General features: G+C 47.0%; 4 protein-coding genes across 6 annotated transcripts; 2 read left to right on the forward strand and 2 right to left on the reverse strand.

The window, feature by feature from the left end:
- The first annotated feature begins 189 nt into the window (after nucleotides 1-189).
- Nucleotides 190-2610, forward strand: BUD31 (BUD31 homolog). Of its 3 annotated transcripts, none has more exons than XM_069810357.1 (5): nucleotides 190-296; nucleotides 733-913; nucleotides 1480-1602; nucleotides 1832-1998; nucleotides 2346-2610. In XM_069810357.1, the coding sequence occupies exons 2-5, from the start codon at nucleotides 820-822 to the stop codon at nucleotides 2394-2396; spliced, it is 435 nt and encodes a 144-aa protein (XP_069666458.1). In that variant the 5' UTR covers nucleotides 190-296; nucleotides 733-819; the 3' UTR covers nucleotides 2397-2610. The 3 variants fall into 3 exon arrangements, with proteins under 3 accessions (XP_069666458.1, XP_069666461.1, XP_069666459.1); XM_069810360.1 differs by having other exon boundaries at nucleotides 191-296; nucleotides 743-913; XM_069810358.1 differs by lacking the exon at nucleotides 190-296 and adding an exon at nucleotides 393-415.
- Nucleotides 2611-3119: 509 nt separating this feature from the next.
- On the reverse strand, nucleotides 3120-7695 carry PTCD1 (pentatricopeptide repeat domain 1). The gene is made up of 8 exons (XM_009915316.2): nucleotides 7188-7695; nucleotides 6819-6959; nucleotides 6393-6611; nucleotides 5684-5785; nucleotides 4560-5318; nucleotides 4197-4313; nucleotides 3675-3857; nucleotides 3120-3457 (listed from the first exon to the last, which is right to left on the reverse strand). The coding sequence occupies exons 1-8, from the start codon at nucleotides 7632-7634 to the stop codon at nucleotides 3278-3280; spliced, it is 2148 nt and encodes a 715-aa protein (XP_009913618.2). The 5' UTR covers nucleotides 7635-7695; the 3' UTR covers nucleotides 3120-3277.
- A 171-nt stretch (nucleotides 7696-7866) lies between these two features.
- Nucleotides 7867-15615, forward strand: CPSF4 (cleavage and polyadenylation specific factor 4). Its single transcript, XM_009918605.2, has 8 exons — nucleotides 7867-8156; nucleotides 9055-9105; nucleotides 9618-9770; nucleotides 10563-10658; nucleotides 10810-10903; nucleotides 11366-11438; nucleotides 12320-12412; nucleotides 13802-15615. Exons 1-8 carry the CDS (start codon nucleotides 8054-8056, stop codon nucleotides 13868-13870), a joined length of 732 nt encoding a protein of 243 aa, XP_009916907.2. The 5' UTR covers nucleotides 7867-8053; the 3' UTR covers nucleotides 13871-15615.
- Nucleotides 15616-16143: 528 nt separating this feature from the next.
- ATP5MF (ATP synthase membrane subunit f) lies at nucleotides 16144-17935 on the reverse strand. The gene is made up of 4 exons (XM_069810361.1): nucleotides 17851-17935; nucleotides 17659-17766; nucleotides 16690-16806; nucleotides 16144-16309 (listed from the first exon to the last, which is right to left on the reverse strand). The coding sequence occupies exons 1-4, from the start codon at nucleotides 17864-17866 to the stop codon at nucleotides 16281-16283; spliced, it is 270 nt and encodes an 89-aa protein (XP_069666462.1). The 5' UTR covers nucleotides 17867-17935; the 3' UTR covers nucleotides 16144-16280.
- Between the last annotated feature and the right edge of the window lie 5103 nt (nucleotides 17936-23038).

Below are 23038 nucleotides of genomic sequence, written 5' to 3' on the forward strand. Positions count from 1 at the left end.
GCCCCCCTTCCCCCACGGGGCTGCCCTCAGCGCCGCCGCTGCCGCCGCCCGCAAATCCCCCCCTCCGGATCCCCCAGAAACGAAAGGGCAGCGGGGTCGCTTTCCCTTCCGCCGAGCCGCGCTCTACCGCCCTGCAACCGGGCGAGGGGGGAGGGGTGGAGGAGCGCACGGCGGGGAGGATTTCCCTCAGGCATTTGCGGCGGGCAGCCCAAAGGGGCGGGGCCACGGGGCTGTCCCGGTACGAGAGGCCCCACGGGTGACGGCGGCGGCGGAGCGGAAGCTGCGCTCCTCGGCAGGTGAGCGGGACGGACGGCGGAACGGGGCTTTCCCACCCCCTTTTCCTCTTGCCCTTTCGCCGCCGCCAACACGGCCTGAACCTCGGGGAGTCCCAGGGGCCCCGCTAGGCCCCGGCCCGGTATTTTCCGTGGGAGCTGAGGGAAATTGTTGCTTCAGGGTAGTCCGGAGGGTGGGGGAGGGGCGGCTGTCGTCTCACTTTGCTGAGGAGGGAAAAAAAAAAAAAAATTTGTTAACGGTGAGGGGGGTGCAGCGCTCACCCCGGGGCCTGCGGGTAGCCCCGGGGCTGCATTGGGTGAGATTTTACCTCTTTCACGAGCTCGATAAAGCTTGTTTTTATCATCGAAGTGCAAAACGGCGAAGGGGCGCAGAAATCTTAGGAGAAATCTCAGTGACAACTCTTCTCCTTTCCGTTTTGGTTTTTTTTTTTTTCTCCAGTGGTTGTCAGGAATTCGAAGCACCTGCACGCCTGAGTGCTGGCAAAGCCTCATCCCCTTGCCTTTCGCCTTCCTCCTTCCTAAGGCAATGCCCAAAGTGAAGAGGAGCAGGAAGCCTCCCCCGGATGGCTGGGAGCTGATTGAGCCAACGCTGGATGAGCTGGATCAGAAGATGAGAGAAGGTAAGCGGCAGAGCTGGGTCTTTTCAGGGATGGGACTCTGAAGCAAGCTAATCCTTAACTGCTTCACAAAGCACAGCTTCCCCTGTGAATATAGATTGATGGTTTTTATATCTCTGCCTCGCAGTGATAGCGCAGACTGAGACTGGGCCGGTACTGGTCGCTTTTTTCTGGGTGTGCACTGGTTACAGAGCACAGAGGTTTGGTGTACAGTTGTTTTAGGGCACGCCGTGGCCAAACCCTGGCTGAAGCTCACCAGTGTGTGTGGACGGACCGGTGGTTCTTGTCCATGCCGTTGCTCTGGTCTGACGAGTAGGGCAGCCATGAAGTCACCCACTGTCCCAGCGTGGGTCACATCATCCCCACTATCATTCTGGTTATATTTCCTAAAGGAGCTGTTCCAGGTCAGGTCCCTTTTGTTTGAATCTTCTCCCATTAAGCTCAGTCTTATCTCCGTAAGGTATTAAAGCTATGAACGTTCTTGCAACAGTTTATTGCAAAGTGACTAAGGAAATAAGTTGGCTGCCTGGAACGGTCAGCTGAAACCTGGTGCTTGTGTTCCCTCCCAGCGGAGACTGAGCCTCACGAGGGGAAGAGGAAAGTGGAATCCCTTTGGCCTATCTTCAGAATTCATCACCAGAAAACACGTTACATCTTTGATCTCTTCTATAAAAGAAAAGCTATCAGCAGAGGTGAGGAACACAAATGCTTTATGCTGGGCAGGGGAAAATGGAACAGAGTAAGATGTCTGCCTGTGGATGTACCTGAACTGGGGCATTGGTGGGGAGGATCAGGTTTCTGGGGAGGGAAGGCTGGCAGCTGCCTGGCTTTAACTGCTAGTTACTACAGCTAGTAATTCCTGATAGCGAGTCTTCTAATGCTTCCCAAGAGCTACTTGCGATGGTTTCTGCTCCTCTACAGAGCTGTACGAGTACTGCATCAAGGAAGGATACGCTGACAAAAACCTGATTGCAAAGTGGAAAAAACAGGGTTATGAGAACCTCTGCTGCCTGCGGTGTATCCAGACACGGGACACCAACTTTGGAACCAACTGCATCTGCAGGGTCCCCAAAAGCAAGCTGGAAGTGGTAAGAGTTTTTAGCTTGTTCCTCTACTTGTCTGGACCCTTGCAGTACCCATTCTAACTCCTCCCAGCTCAGGGACAGCTGAGGAGGTAGCACTGTTATTCCTGGTCATTTCCTCCAGTTCTAACATTTTCTATCTTTGCTGGTAGAGTTGGTATCTAGTTGCTTCTAAAGTTACTGTTAGCTTTGGCGTGCAGGTGTTTAAAGTCATTAAAGTATGGGAAACAACAGAAAACTAGATGGTAGAAACCCTTCCCACGCAGACCCGTTCTCTGCCTTGAGGCCCAAGCCTGCTAGTCCACCTGCTCACATAGCTTGGCTGAAATACCCTCCTCGTGTTTCTTTTCCAGGGAAGAATCATTGAATGCACTCACTGCGGATGCAGAGGCTGTTCTGGGTGAAGCCTTTAGCCATAAGACTACTTTTTGAACTCTGAGGGATATCATCCTGCACAGCAGACTATTAGTGCAGTTACAGCCACCTTCTGTGTGATTGGATATTTGTGTATAGCAATTAAAACAGCAACGTATTCGTCTGGATCATGTATACAATGGTGGTCGTTTTGGAGTAGGGTTTTGTGTAGCCATTTATTTTAAAATAAAGCTCTGCCCTCCTGAGAGAGTGGTGCAATCTTCTGACAAAACATTTCTATGCCCCTATTCTCCTGGTGGATGTGTTTTGGTTGGTTTGGTGTAAGGTTGCTCTACATACTCTGAGGTGTTCTAAATGTGGGTTGTTTTTTAACCAGCTCTTATCCCTCTTTCTCAACTAACTGAATTTAAAAGGCTGTGTGGAAAAGAAGTAATACAGTTCTCAAATGTCCAGTCTGATTCAGACTCACCCCTGATCTTGTGTAGAAGGAAGCTAAATTTCACTGGAACTCTCTGCTAAGGTTTGTAATTATTAGTGTAATTAGTGCGCAGATCCATTCAGGAATGCCAGCAGCTTATAGAGACCTACAGGTCACATGTTAAGTGCCCAGATACACCCAGGAAAGAGACAAAACTAGCACCAAGCTAAACCACTGCTAAATCTGATTTTGCTTCTTCCTCATTGAGCACAGGCTTTGCTAAACTACAACCTATCTAATCCTCTGCAGTTTAAGGAAACTCCCTGAAAATGTATTTGCTTCTCCTTAAAACAAAGGACAAGTATTTTATTATGTAGTTACCACAAGAACTTGGGTTCATGGAAATATAAAGCAGCTTTACTACAAGACAGTTTAAGGGAGCAAGTCCTTTAAGCACAAGGAAGATGCAGGACTTCAGCGTCCTGCTCACTGCTACTTCTCCCCTGGTTGCTCCTGCACAGCCTCTTCCTTATTGTCATCTACTGCACGTTTCAGTGTTCTGTATTTTTCCCAGGGGTGGGGGGTCTCCTCTCCTGCCATTACTTTTAACCACCGATAGTAGTAGCCACGGAAACCGTCAATTTTCTCCAGGTAGGGGTTCTTTGACTTATACTGCAAACAGAAATCCAACAAAACAAGTTTCTATTAGAACAGAACTCGTTTCAATACCAGCATGCTACAAGCTACTACTAAAGAAAGGGCTATCGAGTAACTGTCAGCCAGATCGGACAAACCCAAAGGAAAAGGACTAGGCAGATGTCTACATTTCCCCTCCCTTGTTGGTGTCCTTCCTGATGCCTTCACACTGTGACCAGTCATGGCTACTTACCCTGTCAAATTTCGGAGGGTACTGTGCTGCAAACTCCAGCTGGCGTATGATAACTTCATTGGGAGGCACTTGGTTATTCCTCATGTCTCGCAGGATCTCTGTGAGGTAACTGTAATCCAGCTGCCTCACAGCAGCAGCAATGAGGGTGCTGTAGATATACTTGTTGGGAGTTACTCCAGACCTCTGGAAACAACAAACACTACAGTTAAACTTGTTCATCTGCTAGCTAGAGAAGGAAAAGGCGCACAGGCACTTCTTACGCAAGGAGCACAGCTCTCACTCTGGGACCCGTGTAGCAGCTTTGGCAGTGCCAGCACACCCCTTCCCGTGAGCCCTCTCCTGTCCCAGCGCAGGCGCATGACAGACCACCTGAGCTGGCAGCTATTCTACAGTTGCATGGTTTTGGAGTGAGAACACAACCACTCGCCACAGAAACCTCAGCAGGTCTTTTTGGAAGTGTTAATGCTTCGCTTTGCCTCTTCCTGCAGCTCGAACCCCAAGCAGCAGAGGTTTTTTGATTACCTTCATATCTGAGAGTAACTGCAGTCCATCCTTCTCTCGGTGGCAAGCGATCGCCAGGTTACAAAAGGTCGGGAGGTTAGGCGATAGTCCCCTCTTCACTAGGGCTGGCAGCACACTCTGCAAGATACAAGGGTTGACATCAGTTTCCAAAAAGTCTCACTGTAGCTTTCCAGACAGAGAGCTGAATGTGCTAGAACAGAGTCTGTGAATACTTGGAAATTAAGCCAAGCGCTAGTTTGTGGAAAACAGTGCGAGATCCCTGGTTTCTATTGTGCAGAGAGAAACGGGTCTCTTGGCAAAAGACAGGTAATGTCAGAGGCCTGAGGCAAGGAGATGGTGACAGGGCTGAGGTTTTTTCCTCACCTTTGCTCCTTCCAAGTCTCCCTGTTTACTCTTCTTCCTTATTAAAGCGTTAAAGAAGGTCACATCTGCTTTCACTTTACACTCATCTAAGCGTGCCAGCAAAGAGGACTCTGAGGCACTTTGGGGCTCCACCAGCTCAGCCAGTAACGTAAATGTTTTAATGTTGGGCTCTGCATTGTCCTCTTTCATTTTATTCAAGAAGCCCTCCACGTCCCCCATCAAAGCCAGTCGATCGGACGGTGTGACCACTGTCCCCAAGGAAACCACGGCTGCGTCAGGCATCCTGGAATCCAGCAAGTTGGGCAGATTGCAGAAACGCAGCTTCGGGCTTAGGCGTGCTTGTTCCTGCTCCATCTCGTTCTGGCCTCTCCTTGTCAACGCTCCCATCCTGCTGTGAGCTACATTGGGGCTGTCAAGAGCAGCTGGTTCTGTTTCAGTCTGATTCACATCTTTATTTTGTTGCTGGATCAGTTCTTCAGCCTCCACTGAACTCTCCTGAAATAATTGCTTTTCCATGGCTTCCACATCTAGCTGGACAGCAGCTGCATTCTCAGTTCCCTTCTTCCTCCGATTTTTCACCTTTTCCTTCTGCCTCCCGGGTGCAAGCCTTAGCTGAGACGAGTTCTCACCGGTGGACCTGAGCAGGAGTTCAGAAGCCACGACTGGATCACCTATCCCACAGTCTCTCGCAGCACGCAGCATCAAATTGTACGTGTGGCTGTCGCCCTTTATTCCAAGTTTAGTCATTTGTTTCCAAACCTGAAGAGGGGAAGATAAACACCAGATGTACATGATATTAAGTAACAGGAGCACTTCTAGCAGATTGTAAGCATATCTGTTAGCAGTATCTGCTTGCAGAAAAGGAGAGTTTACAGCATGATGAGGTGAGATGCCACTGGACAGTGAACAGCCACCTCGAGCTAGTACAGGCCTGCGAGATCACCCGGGGCAGTTTACCAGTATACGAGACATCCTGATGGAAGTCTAGTTTACAGAACTTCTCCTAGGAAGAGCTGAACTCCTATTTCATCAGCTCTGAGCAACCCGCTGCCTCCTGTGCGTTCAAGTGACAAGTTACAATACAGAAGCACTTTTTCCTCCCCACTTAGAACATGAAGACAAACCTGTAAGGCATATCGGAAGCCATTTTCACTGTCTTTTACGCAGCCCATGAGAAGGAAGCTGAAGGTCTCGGCTGTGAGAACATGGCCCTTGTGCACTATTTCCTAAAAGAGCAGAGAGAGCATTAAACTTCCCAGTTACCAGACAAAGAGTCTGTCGCAGTTGGCTGTGAAGCTCAAATACTGCTGTTGTCTTCTGGGGATACAGCAGCAACAAAGCATTGGGTGAACTCCCAGTGCTGTGAGCAGAACGATTGCTCCAGCAGAAAGAGAGCCCTGAAATGCCTGCACAGATCCTAGCTTCTCCCTGATGGGAGCTACAGGGAATTTGGGGCAGGAACCACAGTCCTTTTAGCTATTCTTCTGAAAAGAGCCACTGTAAGAGCTCTAAAAGGAGCTCTTATATGGGTCTTCAAAAAGAGGAACAGACAGACACAGTAGCTGCAAACCCCACAAATAATTTGTTCGTTAAGTCTTTGACACACCTGACCAGAGTTTAAAAGCCAACCTCTGCAGCTGCCTCCTTTTATGTACTTAAGCTTAATATTTGGTATGTATCATTGTATGAGACCAAGGATCAATGAAATGTAAACATGAGACCTGTAACCACCTCTGCTGGAAATGAAATAAAAAAGGTCTACGCAATGCGGCAACTTCCAGGAGCTTTAACCAGAGCAGACTACACTTAATACAAGAAAAGTCATGTATTTACCTTCAGTACATCAAAGCACATCCTGAGATCTGAGCACAGGGCACAGACCTTCAGCAGCGCATGGTAGGTGATCAGGTTCAGCTCTTCGTTTTTGCTCTTTAGCTGCTGCCGTAATTTGAGAGCGCTCTGCAGGCCAGAGTCTTTCCACGGTGATTCAGCACAGGCATTGAACAGGGCTGTGTAAGTGGCCTCGGTGGGAGTTAAGCCTCGTTTTTTCATCTAAGGGAAGAGAAGAAAAATTTGAACTGGCTTGTTAGGAAAGGACTTGCAGAATTTCTTCACTTTTTTTTTAGAGTGTCAAGCTAAGAAGGTGCAAGCAGTAACTCAAAGGCATTTTGGACACAAAGCAACGTGACCAAATGCTTGAATCGGTTTCAGCTTAGAACACGTAACGAAGGTCTGAGAGAGGGGAGAATGTAAACCTACATCATTGTAGAGCCTGAATGCCTTTTTCACGTAGCCAACCCTGCCACAGCCGCCAATTAGAACAGTGTAATTGCTTTCTTCCGGCCACACACGATCTTCCTTCAGCATCTGCACCTCAAACAGCTCCAGAGCCTCCGCTAGCTACAGGGAAGAGGAAAATCCAGGATGAGAATCAATTACAATGGATATTAACATAAGCAGCTGTGGGTCAGTTGCGGTAGAAGGCCCACAGAGCACGGGATTCCTCACTAGCTCTTATTTTACTTCTTTCTGTGAAGATACTAAGCGATAGGATGATACAGATGGGACAGAGTTGCATCTTTCATCAATGCTATTAAAAACTAATTTAGCGAAGAGCTGGGAACGCACCTTGTCGTCTTTGATGAGGGCTTTGCATTTTAAGAAGTACCAGTACGGGGTGTTCCTGGGACCGTGTCGAGGTTTTCTTTCCGGTTCTTCCTCTCCCTCTCCTTGAAGCTTTAAATTCTGGAAGCGTGATGTGGTTTTGTGATAATATTTTCGAGAAGAAAATTTATTAGACAGCGTCCCGAACTCCACGCCTTCATCCTCCTCCTCCTCCTCCCCAACGGCTTCAGCGCTGCTGCCGGCTTCGCCCTCTCTCAAGTCGCTACCGGGCAGCTTGCAGGACGCCTGTGAGGAGCGGAACGGCCTCCAGCCGTTCAGCGGCCCCTCACCCGGGGACCGGAGCAGGCACGGCGCTTTCCCGGGCTGCTCGGGGCCTGCCCACCGCCCCGTCCGGAGACCGGAGGAGACCCAACAGCACCGCGAGGCGAAAAGGAGCCGCGCAGACCTCATGGTGTGCCCGTAACCAGCGGGAGGAGGCGGCGGAGCGGGGACGGGACCGGCCCGGTCCCCGCTCCCCTCAACCAGCGCCGCCTGCGCGGAACGGAAGGGGCGGGAACGAAGCCGAGTTTGCCCCCAGCTGGTTGGTGGAGAGAGCCGGGGAAGGGGCGGGGCGCGCGCGCGCTGCCCGCCGGGCCGTAAGGTCAGAGGTGAACTCCCGGCATTCCGCGGGAGGGCGGCGCGGGGCGGCGAGGTGCTGCCGCCGCCGCCTCCTCCCCTCACCTCAGGCGCTGCCGGCGAGGAGCGGAGCGGGCCGGGCCGGGCCAGCCCGGGCCCGGCCGCCCGCTGCCACCACCGCTACCACCGCCACCATCACCACCGCCACCATACCTCCCCTTCCTTCCCGCTGCCGCCGCCCCCCAGCCGCCACCATGCAGGAGCTCATCGCCAGCGTGGACCACATCAAGTTCGACCTGGAACTGGCCGTGGAGCAGCAGCTGGGGGCGCAGCCGTTGCCCTTTCCCGGCATGGACAGTGCGTGCGGGCACAGGGCGCTGCGCGGCTCCTTCTTCCCCGGGGTGCTCGGGGCAGGCTCTTGGTGCCTGTCGGGGGGGGTGAGGGAGGGAGGGAGGTCTGAGGGGATCTGAGCGCCTTGCTCAGGTCTCTTGCGTAGATCCGCCCAACTTCTGCGCTCCCTGCGAGGTTTCCGTCTTAATCCGGGTGTTTGTCTTTCCTACTTAATGAAGGCTGTAGTTAGTAGCCAGCCAGGCTGGAAGATGAAAGTTGAGGCATTATCGTGAATAAACATTGCTGTCCTGCATGACACTTTATTATTTTTTTTCATTCCCTTTTGATAGATGAGGCATTGCGATGGCAGGGAGACTTTGTCTTTAGGTATATCCCTGGCCCGGTCTCTAAACCTTTTCCTCCAGTCTAATAATCTGGCATGGGTAGTCTTAGGGGACTCACCATTTGCTGAAATTTTCTGGCCAGGCTACTAAACTTGTGTTTTAACTCCCTCAAACGTTGTGGTTTCTGTTGGTCAGGATCAGCAAGGGATAACACGCTAATGGTTGTTTCAGGCTGTTCTGGTCAAAAAATCTAAGACTGTCGTTGCCAGGGCTGTAAATACAGGGTTCACTGACATGATTGACCTAACAGCGCAGGAAAACCCTGTCGACAAAACCTAAGTATCTGAAAAGCAAAACAAGCACCTGTGCAAATTCCCCTTGGTGTCCCCCAAGAAGAATACAGGTATTTGTGAGGGCCAGACTTCAACAAGGAATTTACGCGGGAAAGTAAATTCCCCAAACCAAAATGCTGTTTTTCTTTTGATGTTGAAGACCAGAGTGTCTTGGTGGGGAAGGAAGTATTTTAAAAGTTGTCATGAAACTTTGTTAAAATGAATTATGTTTCTTTGTTCTCTCTGCAGAATCAGGCGCAGCTGTCTGTGAATTTTTTTTAAAAGCAGCCTGTGGAAAAGGCAAGTAATATTTCCGATACAATTGGGGGAGGAGGGGGGGAACTAGATTTTCTAGCACTGTCTACAGTACTCTTCTTTTTTGTGAAGGTGAGGGGATATCCTAGATTGAGGGTAAAACTGAAGGATGTTGGAATAACTGCAGCAGTTGTGAAATAATGGTGGTGTTTTCAAGAAGCTGGGAGGTGAATAAAAAAAGCTACCGGTAAAGGAAGGCTTGAACTTACCACGCACAGACGTTGCTGTGGATGTGCCTGTATTAGCTGCTGTGGTTCGTGGTTGCCAGAATTAAGAGCTGGAGACTACGTTGCTTAGCTCGTTAGAGAGTAACGTAAGACTTGTCTGGAACTCCCAGTTTTGCTATTGCCACTAAAGGCTGACTTCATAAGAAAAAGTGATGTCTTCTGAAAGCCCTCTTGCAGAGGGGAACAAAGTGTTGCCGTTGCCCTGTGCCTTCTTGTGCCGCTGGTTTTAATTGTTCTTTTTTGCCTTCTCCTTGCCCCATCCTTCTGCAGGAGGCATGTGCCCATTCCGACACATCAGCGGGGAAAAGACAGTTGTTTGCAAACACTGGCTACGAGGACTGTGCAAAAAGGGAGACCAGTGCGAGTTTCTGCACGAGTATGACATGACCAAGATGCCTGAGTGTTACTTCTACTCCAAATTTGGTAAGGGGCATTGTAGCTCCTACTTAGTGTTCCTTGCTGGCGTGGGAGTCTAGTGAAGAGGATCCTGATACATCCCTCTCGTCCGTCTTCAGAGCATTACAGTTCTTCTGTGTCCAGTGATGCCATTAGTTTGTAATTTTTCAGATCTGCTTAGTCCTTCACCTTATTATCCCCCAAAATTTGTGACTTATCATAGATGTCTTCTCTCTCAAGAGCTTGTCCCTTGGGGGAAGAGGGGGGAAGTTCCAAGTTTTTACTGGGTTTTATGCCTTATGTTCTGTTTTGGGCATGAGATGAGTAGGCTGAGCAGTTGGTCTTTGCATGACTCTTATTTTGGGGAGTTGATGAGCAGCAGAGGGCATGGGGGTGCAAAACTTTTATGCACTTGCTTTCCAGCTCTGGAGATCTGGACATAATGAGGCAACTTGCTGTCAGAAACTTACAGTCTTGTAGGTTTCCTTGGATTGAGGTTAGTGTGCAATTTGTAGTTTCTCCACGCTTCTGGTGCACTAAATGTTTGGTTTTTGTTATCATGACTGCTCTTTCAAATTTAGTTTCCGCATTGTTTTTAAAAGCACACATAAATAATCCAGTCTGGTAGAACTTTACTCACCGGGGGCGAGTCCTTGGTGTTCTTCATCTAGGTTAAGGCAGGCAGTAAGACTGTTGTGCCTGAACTTATAAATGTTGGTAACAGCTTTGTGGGAGCTACATGATCCAGGTAATGTTTTGAGAGTCATTTGATCTCGAACCTGCACAATTGACTAAGAAGTGTGTTTGCCTTTGGTACAGGGGAATGCAGTAACAAAGAATGTCCATTCTTGCACATTGACCCGGAGTCTAAGATCAAAGACTGTCCCTGGTATGACAGAGGCTTCTGTAAACATGGTATGTATGTCACACAGTTGCTGCTTCTGTGGCTATAATCAAGGGTAGGGTGTTGCTATTCTTTCTTTGCGTGATCTGCTTGTGTACCTGCTACTGCTGAGTGCTGGGGTATGTATATGTGGAACGTGAACTACTGAGCTTTGTGTTGCAGGTCCCCTCTGCAGACACCGACACACTCGAAGAGTAATTTGTGTGAATTACCTAGTAGGATTCTGTCCAGAGGGGCCTACCTGTAAATTCATGCAGTGAGTATGCTTCCAGGCTTGTCCTGTAATCTCGTGTTTCCCTTGTAATCCGGTGTATGTCAAATGAGGCTGCTCCAGTGCTTCCCAATGGCTTTGGAGATTTGGCCAATGTTTAGTTTGTTGTACCAATTTGAGGATATGGGGCAGCGCCTCTTCAGGGAGTTACCAGTAAGACTCTAGAGTGCTGATCGGATGCCACCAGTGCAGTGGGATCACATGGGTTTACATTCCAGAATACCTTACAGGTAGAGGGATGTGCTACATACTGGATTGTCATTTTTGTATACGTAATTGCTGAGCATCAGAATGCAAAGAGGAGTGGGGAGGGGGAGGTCCATTTCCTGTGAGCCAAATTTAATTGGCTGAATGTTTGTTTTGTTGTTTGGAGTTACTTGACTGAGCTGATGGTAAAATGTTGGCATATGATTTGAGAATCAATTTTCTTGTTTCCATCTAAACCAGCCCTCGGTTTGAACTGCCAATGGGAACCACAGAGCAACCACCACTGCCTCAACCGACACAAACACAGCAAAAGGTACACAATTCCCCTGCCTCCCCTACACGCCCACTCTCAAAGCATTTCCCACAGCACTTTAAAAGAGGGTATATTGTCTAGTGGTCAAAACTGGACAGCTGGATCTGCTTTGCTGGAAAGTCTTGGAGAAAGACTCACTGAATGAGGGAAAACCTTTCCTATTTCACAACAGGGTGTGATAGTCTTTTGTAATTAAGAACTTGGAGACAAATCCTAATAAACCACAAAGCACCGTCCCTTCTCTTTTCTCTTCCCAGCCCTCTAATGTCCACTGTCTGATCACAACGGACCGCTGCTGCCTTTGTCCTGGGACTGTGGTGTTTTGCTTTGTTCTGTTGCTCCCCTCGTCCTGGTTAACCTTCTCAGTCATTAGTACTGTCCTCCAGCTCAGAGGCCAGCAGTGGTAGTTCTGTTGCTTGGGGCACTGCCTGGAAGGGAGGGTGCTGTGCAAGAATTAAGCAGTGAGAAACCCCGAGTGCCATTATAGTGATGAAAGCCCTACAATTGCTCGAACTTTACGTGGAGATGTAGTCACAGAATGCTCCCACGTTACATAGAAGCACATCATATGTGCTTGTGCAGCAATCTGCTAGTTTTTGTAATCTGCGTGACATCTCTCAGGGATAGCAGTGGTATTTTAGCAGCCTAAACCTACTCTCTAAATCTGCTTTCCAGAGAAAAGCAGGATCTCTGGGCTTTGTAAGCCTCACTGCTTGATTCTTCTCTCTGGTGCTCCAGCTGGCAGAGCACCCACACACAGATTTGGAGGAAAATTGATCATTTGATATATGGGGTGCTCTTTTCCCTTCTTAACAAAATAACAACCATAAAGGTCTTTATCCTCGATGCACTTAAGTCAGAACTCTTCTCCTAACCAACAGAGGACACCCCAAGTCATTGGAGTCATGCAGTCTCAAAATAACAACACTGGGAACAGAGGACCCCGGCCGTTGGAGCAGGTCACCTGCTACAAGGTAATTCAGAGGGGAGGGAGACGAGGAGGGAAAGCAGAGGGTGCTAGGTTTAATAAGTACAGAGTGCATGTCACCTGGACTACGTCATGCTGCTTTCATGCTGGTTGCTTGTCACAGGCAAAGGAACAAGGGGTGTTGGTCCTGCAAAAGGTTTTTTTGCTGTGTAAACAGGTTCATGAAATGTGCGCTCTGCTCAATAGACATTGTGTTTTGGTGCGTGGATACAGCTGTGGGAATTGGCATTGAGTTCTGAGGCCTCTAGGTTGCTGGTTTGCCAGCTCACGGACTTGCTGTGACAATTAAGGCTGTTGTAGGACAGACTTTGCTCGTCTGCTAATAAATAGGAAACCCTACCACAACAACAGTTAAAGGAGACTGCTGAACTGTATATTTCAAAGTAAGAGTTAATACTAGTTTTGTCTCATGAGTTAATTTGCTTACACTTGGTGACTGTAGAAAGATTTTAATCTCCCCTGTTAGCCTAGAAGGTCCTTGCGAGTAACAGAAATTGAATATGCAAAGACTGTTCAGCATTTCAGTTGTAAATGCACCCCGTCGCTGTCAAACCAAGAAATGAGCTATTCACCTCGGTTGCTCATTAAGGAGCACCAATAAAACTTTGACACATTGAGCTTCCATCTCTCTCTATTTTTCCACAAAAGCCCCAACCCTAGTCACTAGAAAAGGGCAAAGAATCTTCCTGTCCCATCAGCTTTGACAGTTATGTCATTGTACATGCCAACTTCTGTGCCTTAGTGCTTGTTTGGGTAAAAATTACTGTGACTAGACAGGGATATTAAGTAGCTGAATCCATTTCACTGAAAACCTTTAATAGCTGCTTATTATTTTAGCTACAAGTAAATTACGTATCTGAAGCATGCTGTTGCACCAGATCCTGGCATTTCTCTCTGGGCTTGAATAACTTCAAGGTGCAAAGTCATGAATCTCTTGTTCAGATGCATTTTTCTTTGTCTAATTCAGGATAACCGATCAGGAGAGTCCCCATAGATCTCTGATGTAGTTCTTATCAGAGGGAGTAGTCTTGGAAGCCTCCAGTGTTGAAATTCTTGTGTGTTACAGCCCTTTGTTGTTCGTAGCAGTGCGCTGAGAGCTCTCTCCTTTGTAGTGCATTATAACAACATGGCATCAGGTTGCTCTCAGCACAGAAGCAGCTTTTGCTCCAAGGAGTGGAAATAGCCCATAAATGGTGTCCCTTATGACACCATGTTTCATTTCACCCGCTAAATACTGCATATTCCATACGTGGAAAAGCTTCCAAATCAGGACAGTTGCCAGCTACCTTAATAAAGGCAGCTAGAGGAAAAAAGCTGTAAATGTGTAATAATTTCTCTCTCTCTCTTTCTCTTTCTCTTTCTCTCTCTCTTTTAGTGTGGTGAAAAAGGTCATTATGCCAACAGATGCACCAAAGGACATCTGGCCTTTCTCAGTGGACAGTGAAAGAGCAAAACGAAGAGTGCAAGGGAGCTATTAACACTGAGAAAAGGTTTCTGCCTAGCACTATGTCTTGAACTATTAATCAGGTTGTTTTTTAATGCCATTACTGAAAGAACTGGTCAGAGGCTGGCTGCTGCTAAGCAACGTTTTTGTAATTGTCCACAACTTTTTTTTAGGTTTTAACCTTTTTAAAATTTTGGCCTCCGCCTGTTTTCATTGAGCCCTTGTGAAAGGTAGATCTAAAAGCCAATAGATGCACAAACCCCTCACCGGTGCAGCAGTCTACGTAAACACATCTTACGCCAGTGTTTCTTTAAAGTGTTTTCCTTCTGCCACTTCTCTTTGGAGAACCTGCAGCGTTTCAGCCCTCCCTGTGGAAGCAGGAAGACTGACTGGGAAAGCTAATGCTTGAAATGCCTTCCCTTCAGTGAGGAAGCAGGGATTCTGCTGTCCTGTAGTTCTTAAAAACCGAAGTTGTGTTCCCAGGTCCAGCCTGTTGTAGTCGATAAGCTTGTCCTGGTGGCTGACTTAACACATCATGTACATCAGGCTGTAAAACTCTCGTCCACTTGCTTTGTTTCTGTGCTTCTTGCTATACTGAAGGTTAGAAATTAATTTTCTGGGTGAGAACCGATCAAGGGGAGAATAAATTGGCATCTCTGTGGTTAGCCAAACAATAGGAACAACGATTGTAGGAAAGCCGCATCTGTGCTCATTTTCCATTTGCAAAAAGCAAGGAGGGAAATGAACACGGCTTGAAGAGTAGGAATAGAAGAGCCTTGTCTCAGCCCCCCCATCGTCCAGCTCACACTGAGCAGGTATTTCCATAGCCTAGAGAAGACCAAGAAGTGGAGATGTGTATTCTTAGAGAATACTGCTTTTAAAAGTGGTAGAGCATTCTTCTGAGAGCAATTTTTCCAAGCCAAAACCCATTCATTTTGTGAGAAGACTATTTCAAAAGGGCCAATGATAAAATGTGAATTAAAAAAAAAAAGTGAACTTACAATGTGAGCCTTATTGATTCTAACCCATCTTTCATGTGCTGACTGCCTTTATACTTTGTTTTTATTGAAATGTACTGATGGAAAAAGCTGGCTGTGAATTTATTTTTTTTAAGAACAAGGTCATATGACTAGATTAAGAGAAGTGACCAGAGCCTATGTTGGTTTGTTATTTCACTGTGGGGAGTCGGAGTCAGTCAAAATAGAAGTTTCATGTCTAAGTGACTATGGTATGACAGACCATCAGACACTTCTCACAGTGGCCAAAATTTGAGATGCATTATCTGTGTTTAACTAGGCACATGTAAAAGGAACCAAGACACTTCGGTGCCTGGCTACCTTCCTGATCCAGTTCAGGAGTTTCTGGTCTTCACTATCTGAACCGATGTTTTCTGAAACTGAAAGCTTTCCTGTTACCACTGAAGCTCTTGAGAATCTTCATATGCCTCAAGAAGTGGTTTTCACTCTCCCTTCTATTCAGAAAAGGATCCTGCAGGCTGTACCTGCAACGCCCAGCTGCAGTTGCGAGTGTCAGCAGGTAGTGTTGGGACAGTGGGATGCACTTGCTTAGGGGGGTGCTCGAGGAAGGTTCTCAGCAGGGGCCAAACCCACAGATGTTCCTTTAAGCTCCATTTATCTACATCATGTCTCCTGTTAAACTTCTCACCGCTGCATTTAAGTCAAGAAGCAAAGTCTTCCTTCATTTTAACTTCATGGACCATTAAAGTTCTTTTAAGCTCATACCCATTCAGAATAACCTTCGAGCTTCTTTTAGCAATGAAAGTAGGTAGCGTTTTGATAGAAATTTTGGGTTATTGGAGGTAAGAAGCATTAGAATCCCAGTGACAGAATGGGAGTTGCAGACCTCCTTAAAGCTAAACCAATCTCGTCTCAAGACAGTGCTCCAAAATGATGGAAAACTTCCCAAACACCTACAGCCCCCAGGTGACAGCCTGACTGAGAAACACATGGCCACACCACCAAGACACCTAAAGCTCAGATATTCTTTCAAATCAAAATATTACCTCCTTTCAGCTAGTTGTCCAACCTGTACATAATGGCCATTAAGAAGCAAACCAATGCTTTTTTACTTTTATTAAACAGTTAAATAGGAATTGATTGTAATAGTTTTCCCCAGTTCATAAGGTAACCCAAGTAGCAGATGTTTTCCCAACCATCTCTGAACTTAGCCTTCAGGGCTGAAAGTCTTAAGATGACAAACTCATTTGCACAGTACAATTAACAAGCCAGCTATAAGTGTCAACTCAGTAAACATAGCGTGTATGCACTTTATTGTTGGTCATAATAGTACAGTTTTTAATATGAATAGTTCTGATGTCTTCTGTCAGGGTAGCTGTTCCAGTAGCCAAGTCTGTTCAAGAGCTGTACCTTCACTTTCTGAAATTCACACTTCAGTGGTACTTCCTGTGGCGGTCATGCTCTGTATCATTCAAAGTAAAGCAAGTTAATTTTACTGAAGTCACAAGAAAAAAAAAACCACCACACCTGAAATTACAGGGAAAAAAAGCACTCCACAAAAATAAGAGCATGTAGTTTCTAAGTACTGTCAGGTCAGACAGGCAACAAGATCTAAGTTTTCTTTGTCACCAAGAAAATATTGGCCATCTGATAACTTACTGACTAAGCATTCAGGTTCCCTATGGCTAAAAGAAGTTTGCTTGCCCACAGTCTCGGATTCAAGCAGCAGTGGTTAGCACAGTCTTTCATTTTATTTCTAAAAGCAGCAGCAGATTGTTTTTATTGCCCCAAGCACTCTTTCAAGCTGCACTATACGCACTCAGCCATATTGCTTTTACTTACTCAGGTGACTGTAGCTCCAGATGTAGCTGATAACAACATAACCTGCAAGCACCATTGAGATACCACCAAGCCCCCCTTTCTTGACGTTGATGTATTTATTGTAGTATCTGTCGTAACCTGTGTAGGAGAAAAGTTTTCATAGCAGCCAGATGAGCTGCATATTTTTCTGTCTCAGAAAGAAGCGGACTGATTTCACAGAACTTCAGGAAATTGTTTCTAATGAAACATCTGAGGGTCTCAGAAGCAAGTCTGAGAGAAAACAACCCATCTGTTAGTTAAGCAAGGTGAACTCAAGTTAGTAGCACTAAACCCTAAAAAAGGAAAAAAAAGCCCATTAGCATTTTTCCCTAAACATTATTGTGACCTTCATGAGATCAAGCTGCTTTGGAATTATCTAATTCTTTCACACTAGCACATATACATTATGTAGACACTGGCCTTTGATATTGTGTGTTTAAATCTGCCTGAATGCCATATCTGTAACTATAGCAAAGGACATCACTCAAAACTTTTGCCAAGTGATCTGTAAAAGCCCTGTGTCCTTTCTTACCATCTTTAGGGATCACTTGCTTTCTTTGTAAATTTATTTGTGATGTTGGGAAACCTCAAGATTTTCAGCAAGTAGGTTGAGGACTAAGGTCACCATATTTCCTCTTTATACCAGAAGGAATACTGAAAACAAATCTCTGGTGGATAAAGCCCACACCAGAAACAAATTTACAGATGGGAGCACAAGACACAACACGAGGCACTGTTTTGGAAAAGCAAAAATCGCCCCGAAGCAGCCCCTCTACTGCCGGATCCCTCTGCCACGGCCAAGATCCGCTCCAGCAGCCAGAGAAGCTTACACACTGATCTGCCTAGCTCCGTCAGGAGAAGGGATTCACACCCTCCAGGTCTTCGCCGGCCGAGGGGGTGCGGAGCTGTTTCGGCAGGGCGGGCGGGCCCCCTCCCCTCAGCCCCCCTCACCTCTTCGCAAGGCCCCCAGGATGCCACCGGGGGTGAAGTCTCTCATGGCCAGCCAGGTGGGCAGCTGGCCCAGCTTCACGTCCATCAGCTTCATGTCCTTGAGAGGAGCTGCGGCAGAGAGAGAGACACAGCCCGGTCAGAGGGGAAGGGAAGGAAAGAGCCGCGGTCACCTTGGCGGCCCGCCTCACTCACCCGGCGGCTGCGCCATCTTGCCGCTGCTGCTCTGTGCCGCCGCGGGGGAAGGCGGGAAGGGGCGGGCCGCTGAGGCTCACGGGAAGAAGGTCAGGCGGGATTCCCGGATGTTGGGGCGGGTGGCGAAGGGCTGGCGCCATGTTGGGCGGGTTGGCGCTGAGGAGGTGTTGGCCTCGGTGTCGCCTTGTCCCCTTCCCCGTCTCCTCACCGGGGGGGGGGAGGGTCGGTTCCCCAATGGGGGCTGCACACTTTGCCTTAGTTGCCACAGGCGCTGCGTCGAGGCCTGGTTTGTCTGAGGGCCTGTCACAGGGCTGGGGCACCCTGAGGGGTTTTCCCTCCCTGTCCCGCTCCAGCAGGCCTCCTCAGCGGCTGGGACCCTTGTCAGGAGACGCTGGCCCAGCCGATGCTCCATGACTTGTGCAGGCTGTCCTCCGATGCCCCAGGGCAGGCCAGCACCTTGCTTCTTCATCCCTGCCGTACCTTGCGGTCTGTCGGGTGCCAGCGCTTGCCAGGGCTGCAGAGGTGAAGGCTCCTGCAGATTGTGAAAACAGCAGAGAGAAAAACTCACAGGTCTTCATCAGCACCGTCATGAGACTTCATCAGCAGTCTTCTGGGGGCTGCTGATGTCCCACGAATCAACCTTTTCCAGCGTGCTCTGAAGAAGCGGCAACTCTTAACACTGTAAATGTGCCTTCACAGATAACATATACTGCAACATACATTTAAATTTGTTATTGTATATTGTAACGTAAGAAGTGAGGGCTTCTCAGACCTCTTCCAGGGGTCACCTGCCCTCTCCTGCAGTCTTCTTAGGTGGCTTCAAGGCGAGAGGAGGAATGTTAGCCTGTATTTTTCACAGGGATTAGGTGACAGGTGAATAATGTATCGTGTGGTCCCATTTCAGTGCCTACTCAGGACTTTTCCCTGTGGTAACATGCTGCGTTTTACTACAGCTCCTCTGGAAGGATGTCAAAGGCAAAAGGAAAGGCAGGGTCTGGGTATATGGTGGAAGTAAACCTGCATAACCAGAGTGGTGAAAGAGGTAACGCATGGATAAAGACAACTTTTGCCATCCTGCAATAGGAAAGAGCCACCCAGACCTATTTCTTGTTCCCAAGCGTCTTTCTGGGGGATTTAGCACACACAGGCGCCCAGAAGGTCCCCCCTGGGCAGACCAAACACCTGCAGAGCTGGCTGTTGTGGGAGCAGGATGGGTTATGGGGACGAGAACTCCAGCAGGTGTCACTCGCACTTAGCAGAATGCAGCTGCTGGAAAGATGCTCTCATTAGCCTGACCTCTAGAGGTTTTAAAGCGTTATCATTCAGGTTCATAAAATAGTGTCAGGTTTTGTTGTTGTTTATTGTGGTGAATGCGAAAAGCAAAGTGATACAGCAGTAAACAGGGAGCAGCCATCCACCGCTGTTTCTGACAGGTCAGCCAGGACCCCACATTTCCTAGATATTAAATCTCCGTCCCACAGAGGACTGTTAGAATGGATCAGAGACGATGAAGACTAAAGTAAGGACGCTGAAGGGGGCCCACAGGGCTCCTACATAGACACTGAGCTACTAATCTCCACAGCTTTTACTTCTCTTAGGTCGCAGAGTCTTATTCCACATGCCTTCCTCCTGCCACTGCAGGATTCTTGGATTATAATCTGTAGGGTTTGTTTTACCTGGTATTAAATGAGTTGAGGCATGGGACCTCTGTTGTCTGAAGAGGTATGGTACTCTGTAATGCATCTTACTCAGAGGCTGGTCTACATGTCTAGCTTCAGCCTCTATTTTACTGAAATTAATTTTTTTATATTGAATAGTGCTCTCCCATAACATAAAAATAAAAGCAGAAGGAATAGATTACTGCCTATTTTTTCTTTCACTTATTAACAGAAAGTAGGATTAGGGAAGTATAGTGTACCTGATCACTTGAAGAAAGGGGTCCAAATTTAGTCTCTGTTAAATGGGTTAAAAATTCCCTTATTAAATTATCCTTTATTATATTGTTGGACTTTACCGGTAACCGTCATTTTATTGCTGAAGTGTCCCCTGATGAACTACTATGTGGCCTTTTTACAGTACTTGCATAAAAGCATGCTTCAAACTTGCTTCCCTCATTCTTGCAAGGCAACTTATTGTTTTAAATAGGATTACTCATGCAAGGCAGATTAATTCACCTACAGGAAAAAAGCCAATGGTGGGTGCTTCATTTTAAGGAGTTCCCTGCAGAACAGAAGAGCACATCGAGTTGCTCAAACTGCTTATAGCAAGGTCTGGGGAAATTTGGTTTGTTAGGGTAGGAATGGAAGTTCATAACAAGGATACACCTCCAATGCAATTAGGGACAGCGGTGACCTAAACCTTGGCCTGAACTGCCCGCTCTGGTAGAGTAAGAGAGGAATAGTGCTGTTGTCTTTATGCCATCTTAATCCTGAATCAAGCAGGAAGAGTTAAATGGTACAGATGTGCGGGAGGTTTTGCAGCACATTTCCTCCCTTTGACCCGTGCTGCTGGCCAAAATTCAGGGTCTCATTTGTTGATCCAGAGGGGAGGAGGAGTGATGAAGAAAGGTATTTCTAATGTATTTCTGTTTGCTTACAAGAATGCTCAGAGCCCTTGTTTCCTGAACACAGAAGAAATCACGCAGCTGAGAGCCAGTTTCCTTGCTTATAGCTCCAGACCTGCTCCAGGCAGCAATGTGACCCCAAATCCCTCTGTTTCTTGTATTCAGTCCAGGTTTTATATCAATGATTGTTCAGGCTCTTTGAAGTTTCCGTTCCCTGCCTGTTTCAATATGCTGTCTTTCTGTCTCCTCCTCCACCTGAACTGTATTGTCCATCCACACATAACCTTCTTTCCTTTTAATATCCTACCCAAAACTGTCCTCCCAGAGCCTTCAGGTACTTGAGCAATCTTGCATTGTGGGTGGAAACAGACTTAATGTCTCCTTCAGCTACCCTAAATAAAGGAATGCAGTTAAACCTACCAGTTTCAAGAAGGTTTAACCCAACCTATAAAAATAAAAGCCTAATGGAGTGTTGCCCTGAGGTTTTCGTCTTACTGAAGACCCCTCTAGAAAATGCTGTGAAGTTTATAAGTAATGGCATAGAAATAATAGGGAGTACATCATTCAAAAAACCCAGAGTATTTTGCAAAAGACGTCAATAGATACGAAAGAGGTTTCCTTTTTCCGGTAGCAACCGTAACACATAATGTTGCAGCTTTCAGTCCAAAGATTCAGTCGTAGCCTGAGAAGTTAAGTAACACTCTTCATTAAAGTTGCTGAAAAGAAGTAAAAAGCATAACACAACCTCTGTCAGACTGTAAGATCTTAGAGGCTGGGATCATTTTTTCTGTTCTGTGTGCCATTCTTTGAAAACTTGGGGTCTCACCTGGGCCTGGTGGTCAGTGATGCTACAGTCATATGTAGACACAGTGTCCATAGGTGTGTAAAGTAGCACAAAGTGGCCTTCAAGAAGGTCAAGAGATGAGGATTTACCTAACTGATCCTGCGCCCACTGAAACTGATGACAAAGCACCCAGTGCTTTTAATAAAGGATCAAACCTACACAAGTGGACAGATATGGTTCTGAAACCTGAGGTTTGGCACAGGATGCTTCTTGGCTCCTAAACACTTATTTCAATCTGATGTCTTCCCACCAGCACAGGTTAACCGGCTGCAGCCGTCAAGGAGAAAGACAAATCATGGGCTACTAGCACTTCCAGAAGCTCAATGGAGAGATGCATGTTTTATCAACCAGTAATTTGGAGAAGGGTTATGGTCCCAGGTATCTTGATCCAGTCTGTTGGTTTTTAATTGTATGAACAGTTTGATGTGGTGAGAGCAGGGCAGCTGCTCGGCATAGGTCTCAAACTCATTCATCTAAAATTGTACTTGCAGTGGAAACCAGAGTCCGGAGTTGAATAGGGTGAGAAAGGGGTGTGGAGTTTGGAATCTCTTCCATGGCCAGACTTCCTCAGGAAAACAGTGAGCTGCCTTGCATAGATAACAACACCTAGGGATTGACCCAGCAAAAGCAGTTGAGAGAGTTAACCTATGATTGCAAGCAGACTGCTTGCTCTGCATTATTATGGAGCCATTTTCCTTAGTCAACCTCAAAACACTTTACAAAGGAGATTGCTTACCAATGATTAATAGTTCAGCATGTACATAGTTCTTTTCTCCTTCACAGCACTTGAGTATCAGTGCATCTTCATGCTCCTCTGATACAATGTGTAAGTTAATGTTATGATTATCTTTTCAAGTACAGAAATTTGAGCCCTGTGTTTAGGACTGGGGAGGGGGAATTCCTCCCGCCTCCTTTGGCCCCACCTTGCTGGTCTTTGCTTGTATCTAGTGTCAGTTGCAAAAATACCTCATTTTGTAGGTCTTTGATCAGCCTGCTGGTTAGCTAAATATATACCTGTGGGGAGATAATTACATGCTATCAGTAGTAAAGTGGTGTAAAATAATTTACGTTAATTAAAACACTTGCAAAACCAAAGCAAGAATTTTCACTAAGATAAGTCTGCTGCAGCAACTGCCTGCTTCCCATAGACAAACATGAAAATAAAACCAGGGACCAGTAAAAACCAGTTTCTTCATGCTAAAAAGAGGAAAGACATGCACCCACGGGGAAAACCATGGTGGTATCAATCCAGAAGGGCAGGACTGAACACATCTTCGATCTGTGCGAGCAGATCTGCCTTCATGAACATGGAGAAGACTGGTGTGATGAATCCCATCTTATCAATGTGTCTGTTTGGCTAAGTGTGAGTGGCCCAGCAGGAGGGTTGTACAAATGGGCCTCGTATTATTGGGGGAGGATTTGGAGACTAATTAAATTTTGTGACAGAGGCTTAAAAAAAAATCACCTTGTTACCATCTTTGAATCCACTGTCAGTTCCTCCAGCACAATCCTTGTACTCTTCCTCCCTTCCCACATTTATGTCTGATGAAAATACTCAGCACTTTCATAGCCTTGCGTGGAAATTGTCTATCTGACCTTCCCAGCTGAATCTGAAGCTGTGTTTGATTAGTTGGTGAGTGAGTTGGTAAGATACCTGCTCCTCCATCTGTTCTCCCTTTTTTCAGTGCTTCTCTATGGCGCAGCGTGGATGCATGCGTGTTTGTTCGCATCATTCTCCCCCCGCACGTACCTCTGTGTTTTTGTTGCCATACTTCACTCAC

The sequence above is a fragment of the Haliaeetus albicilla genome, chromosome 22, assembly GCF_947461875.1.
Source record: "Haliaeetus albicilla chromosome 22, bHalAlb1.1, whole genome shotgun sequence".
Taxonomy (NCBI): domain Eukaryota; kingdom Metazoa; phylum Chordata; class Aves; order Accipitriformes; family Accipitridae; genus Haliaeetus; species Haliaeetus albicilla.

Excerpts from the sequence above, each read along its gene's own strand:
- BUD31 (XM_069810357.1), top strand. The coding sequence starts at position 820 with ATGCCCAAAGTGAAGAGGAGCAGGAAGCCTCCCCCGGATGGCTGGGAG. Across the intron at positions 914-1,479 it reads GGATCAGAAGATGAGAGAAG|CGGAGACTGAGCCTCACGAG; the intron begins GTAAGCGGCAGA and ends GTTCCCTCCCAG. Across the intron at positions 1,999-2,345 it reads CCAAAAGCAAGCTGGAAGTG|GGAAGAATCATTGAATGCAC; the intron begins GTAAGAGTTTTT and ends TTTCTTTTCCAG.
- PTCD1 (XM_009915316.2), bottom strand. The coding sequence starts at position 7,634 with ATGAGGTCTGCGCGGCTCCTTTTCGCCTCGCGGTGCTGTTGGGTCTCC. Across the intron at positions 6,960-7,187 it reads CCCTCATCAAAGACGACAAG|CTAGCGGAGGCTCTGGAGCT; the intron begins GTGCGTTCCCAG and ends TCTTCCCTGTAG. Across the intron at positions 6,612-6,818 it reads CATTCAGGCTCTACAATGAT|ATGAAAAAACGAGGCTTAAC; the intron begins GTAGGTTTACAT and ends CTCTTCCCTTAG.
- CPSF4 (XM_009918605.2), top strand. The coding sequence starts at position 8,054 with ATGCAGGAGCTCATCGCCAGCGTGGACCACATCAAGTTCGACCTGGAA. Across the intron at positions 10,659-10,809 it reads CAGAGGCTTCTGTAAACATG|GTCCCCTCTGCAGACACCGA; the intron begins GTATGTATGTCA and ends TTTGTGTTGCAG. Across the intron at positions 10,904-11,365 it reads CCTACCTGTAAATTCATGCA|CCCTCGGTTTGAACTGCCAA; the intron begins GTGAGTATGCTT and ends CATCTAAACCAG.
- ATP5MF (XM_069810361.1), bottom strand. Across the intron at positions 16,807-17,658 it reads CCTGGGGGCCTTGCGAAGAG|GTTACGACAGATACTACAAT; the intron begins GTGAGGGGGGCT and ends TCTCCTACACAG. Across the intron at positions 16,310-16,689 it reads CTGGAGCTACAGTCACCTGA|AGCATGACCGCCACAGGAAG; the intron begins GTAAGTAAAAGC and ends TGAATGATACAG.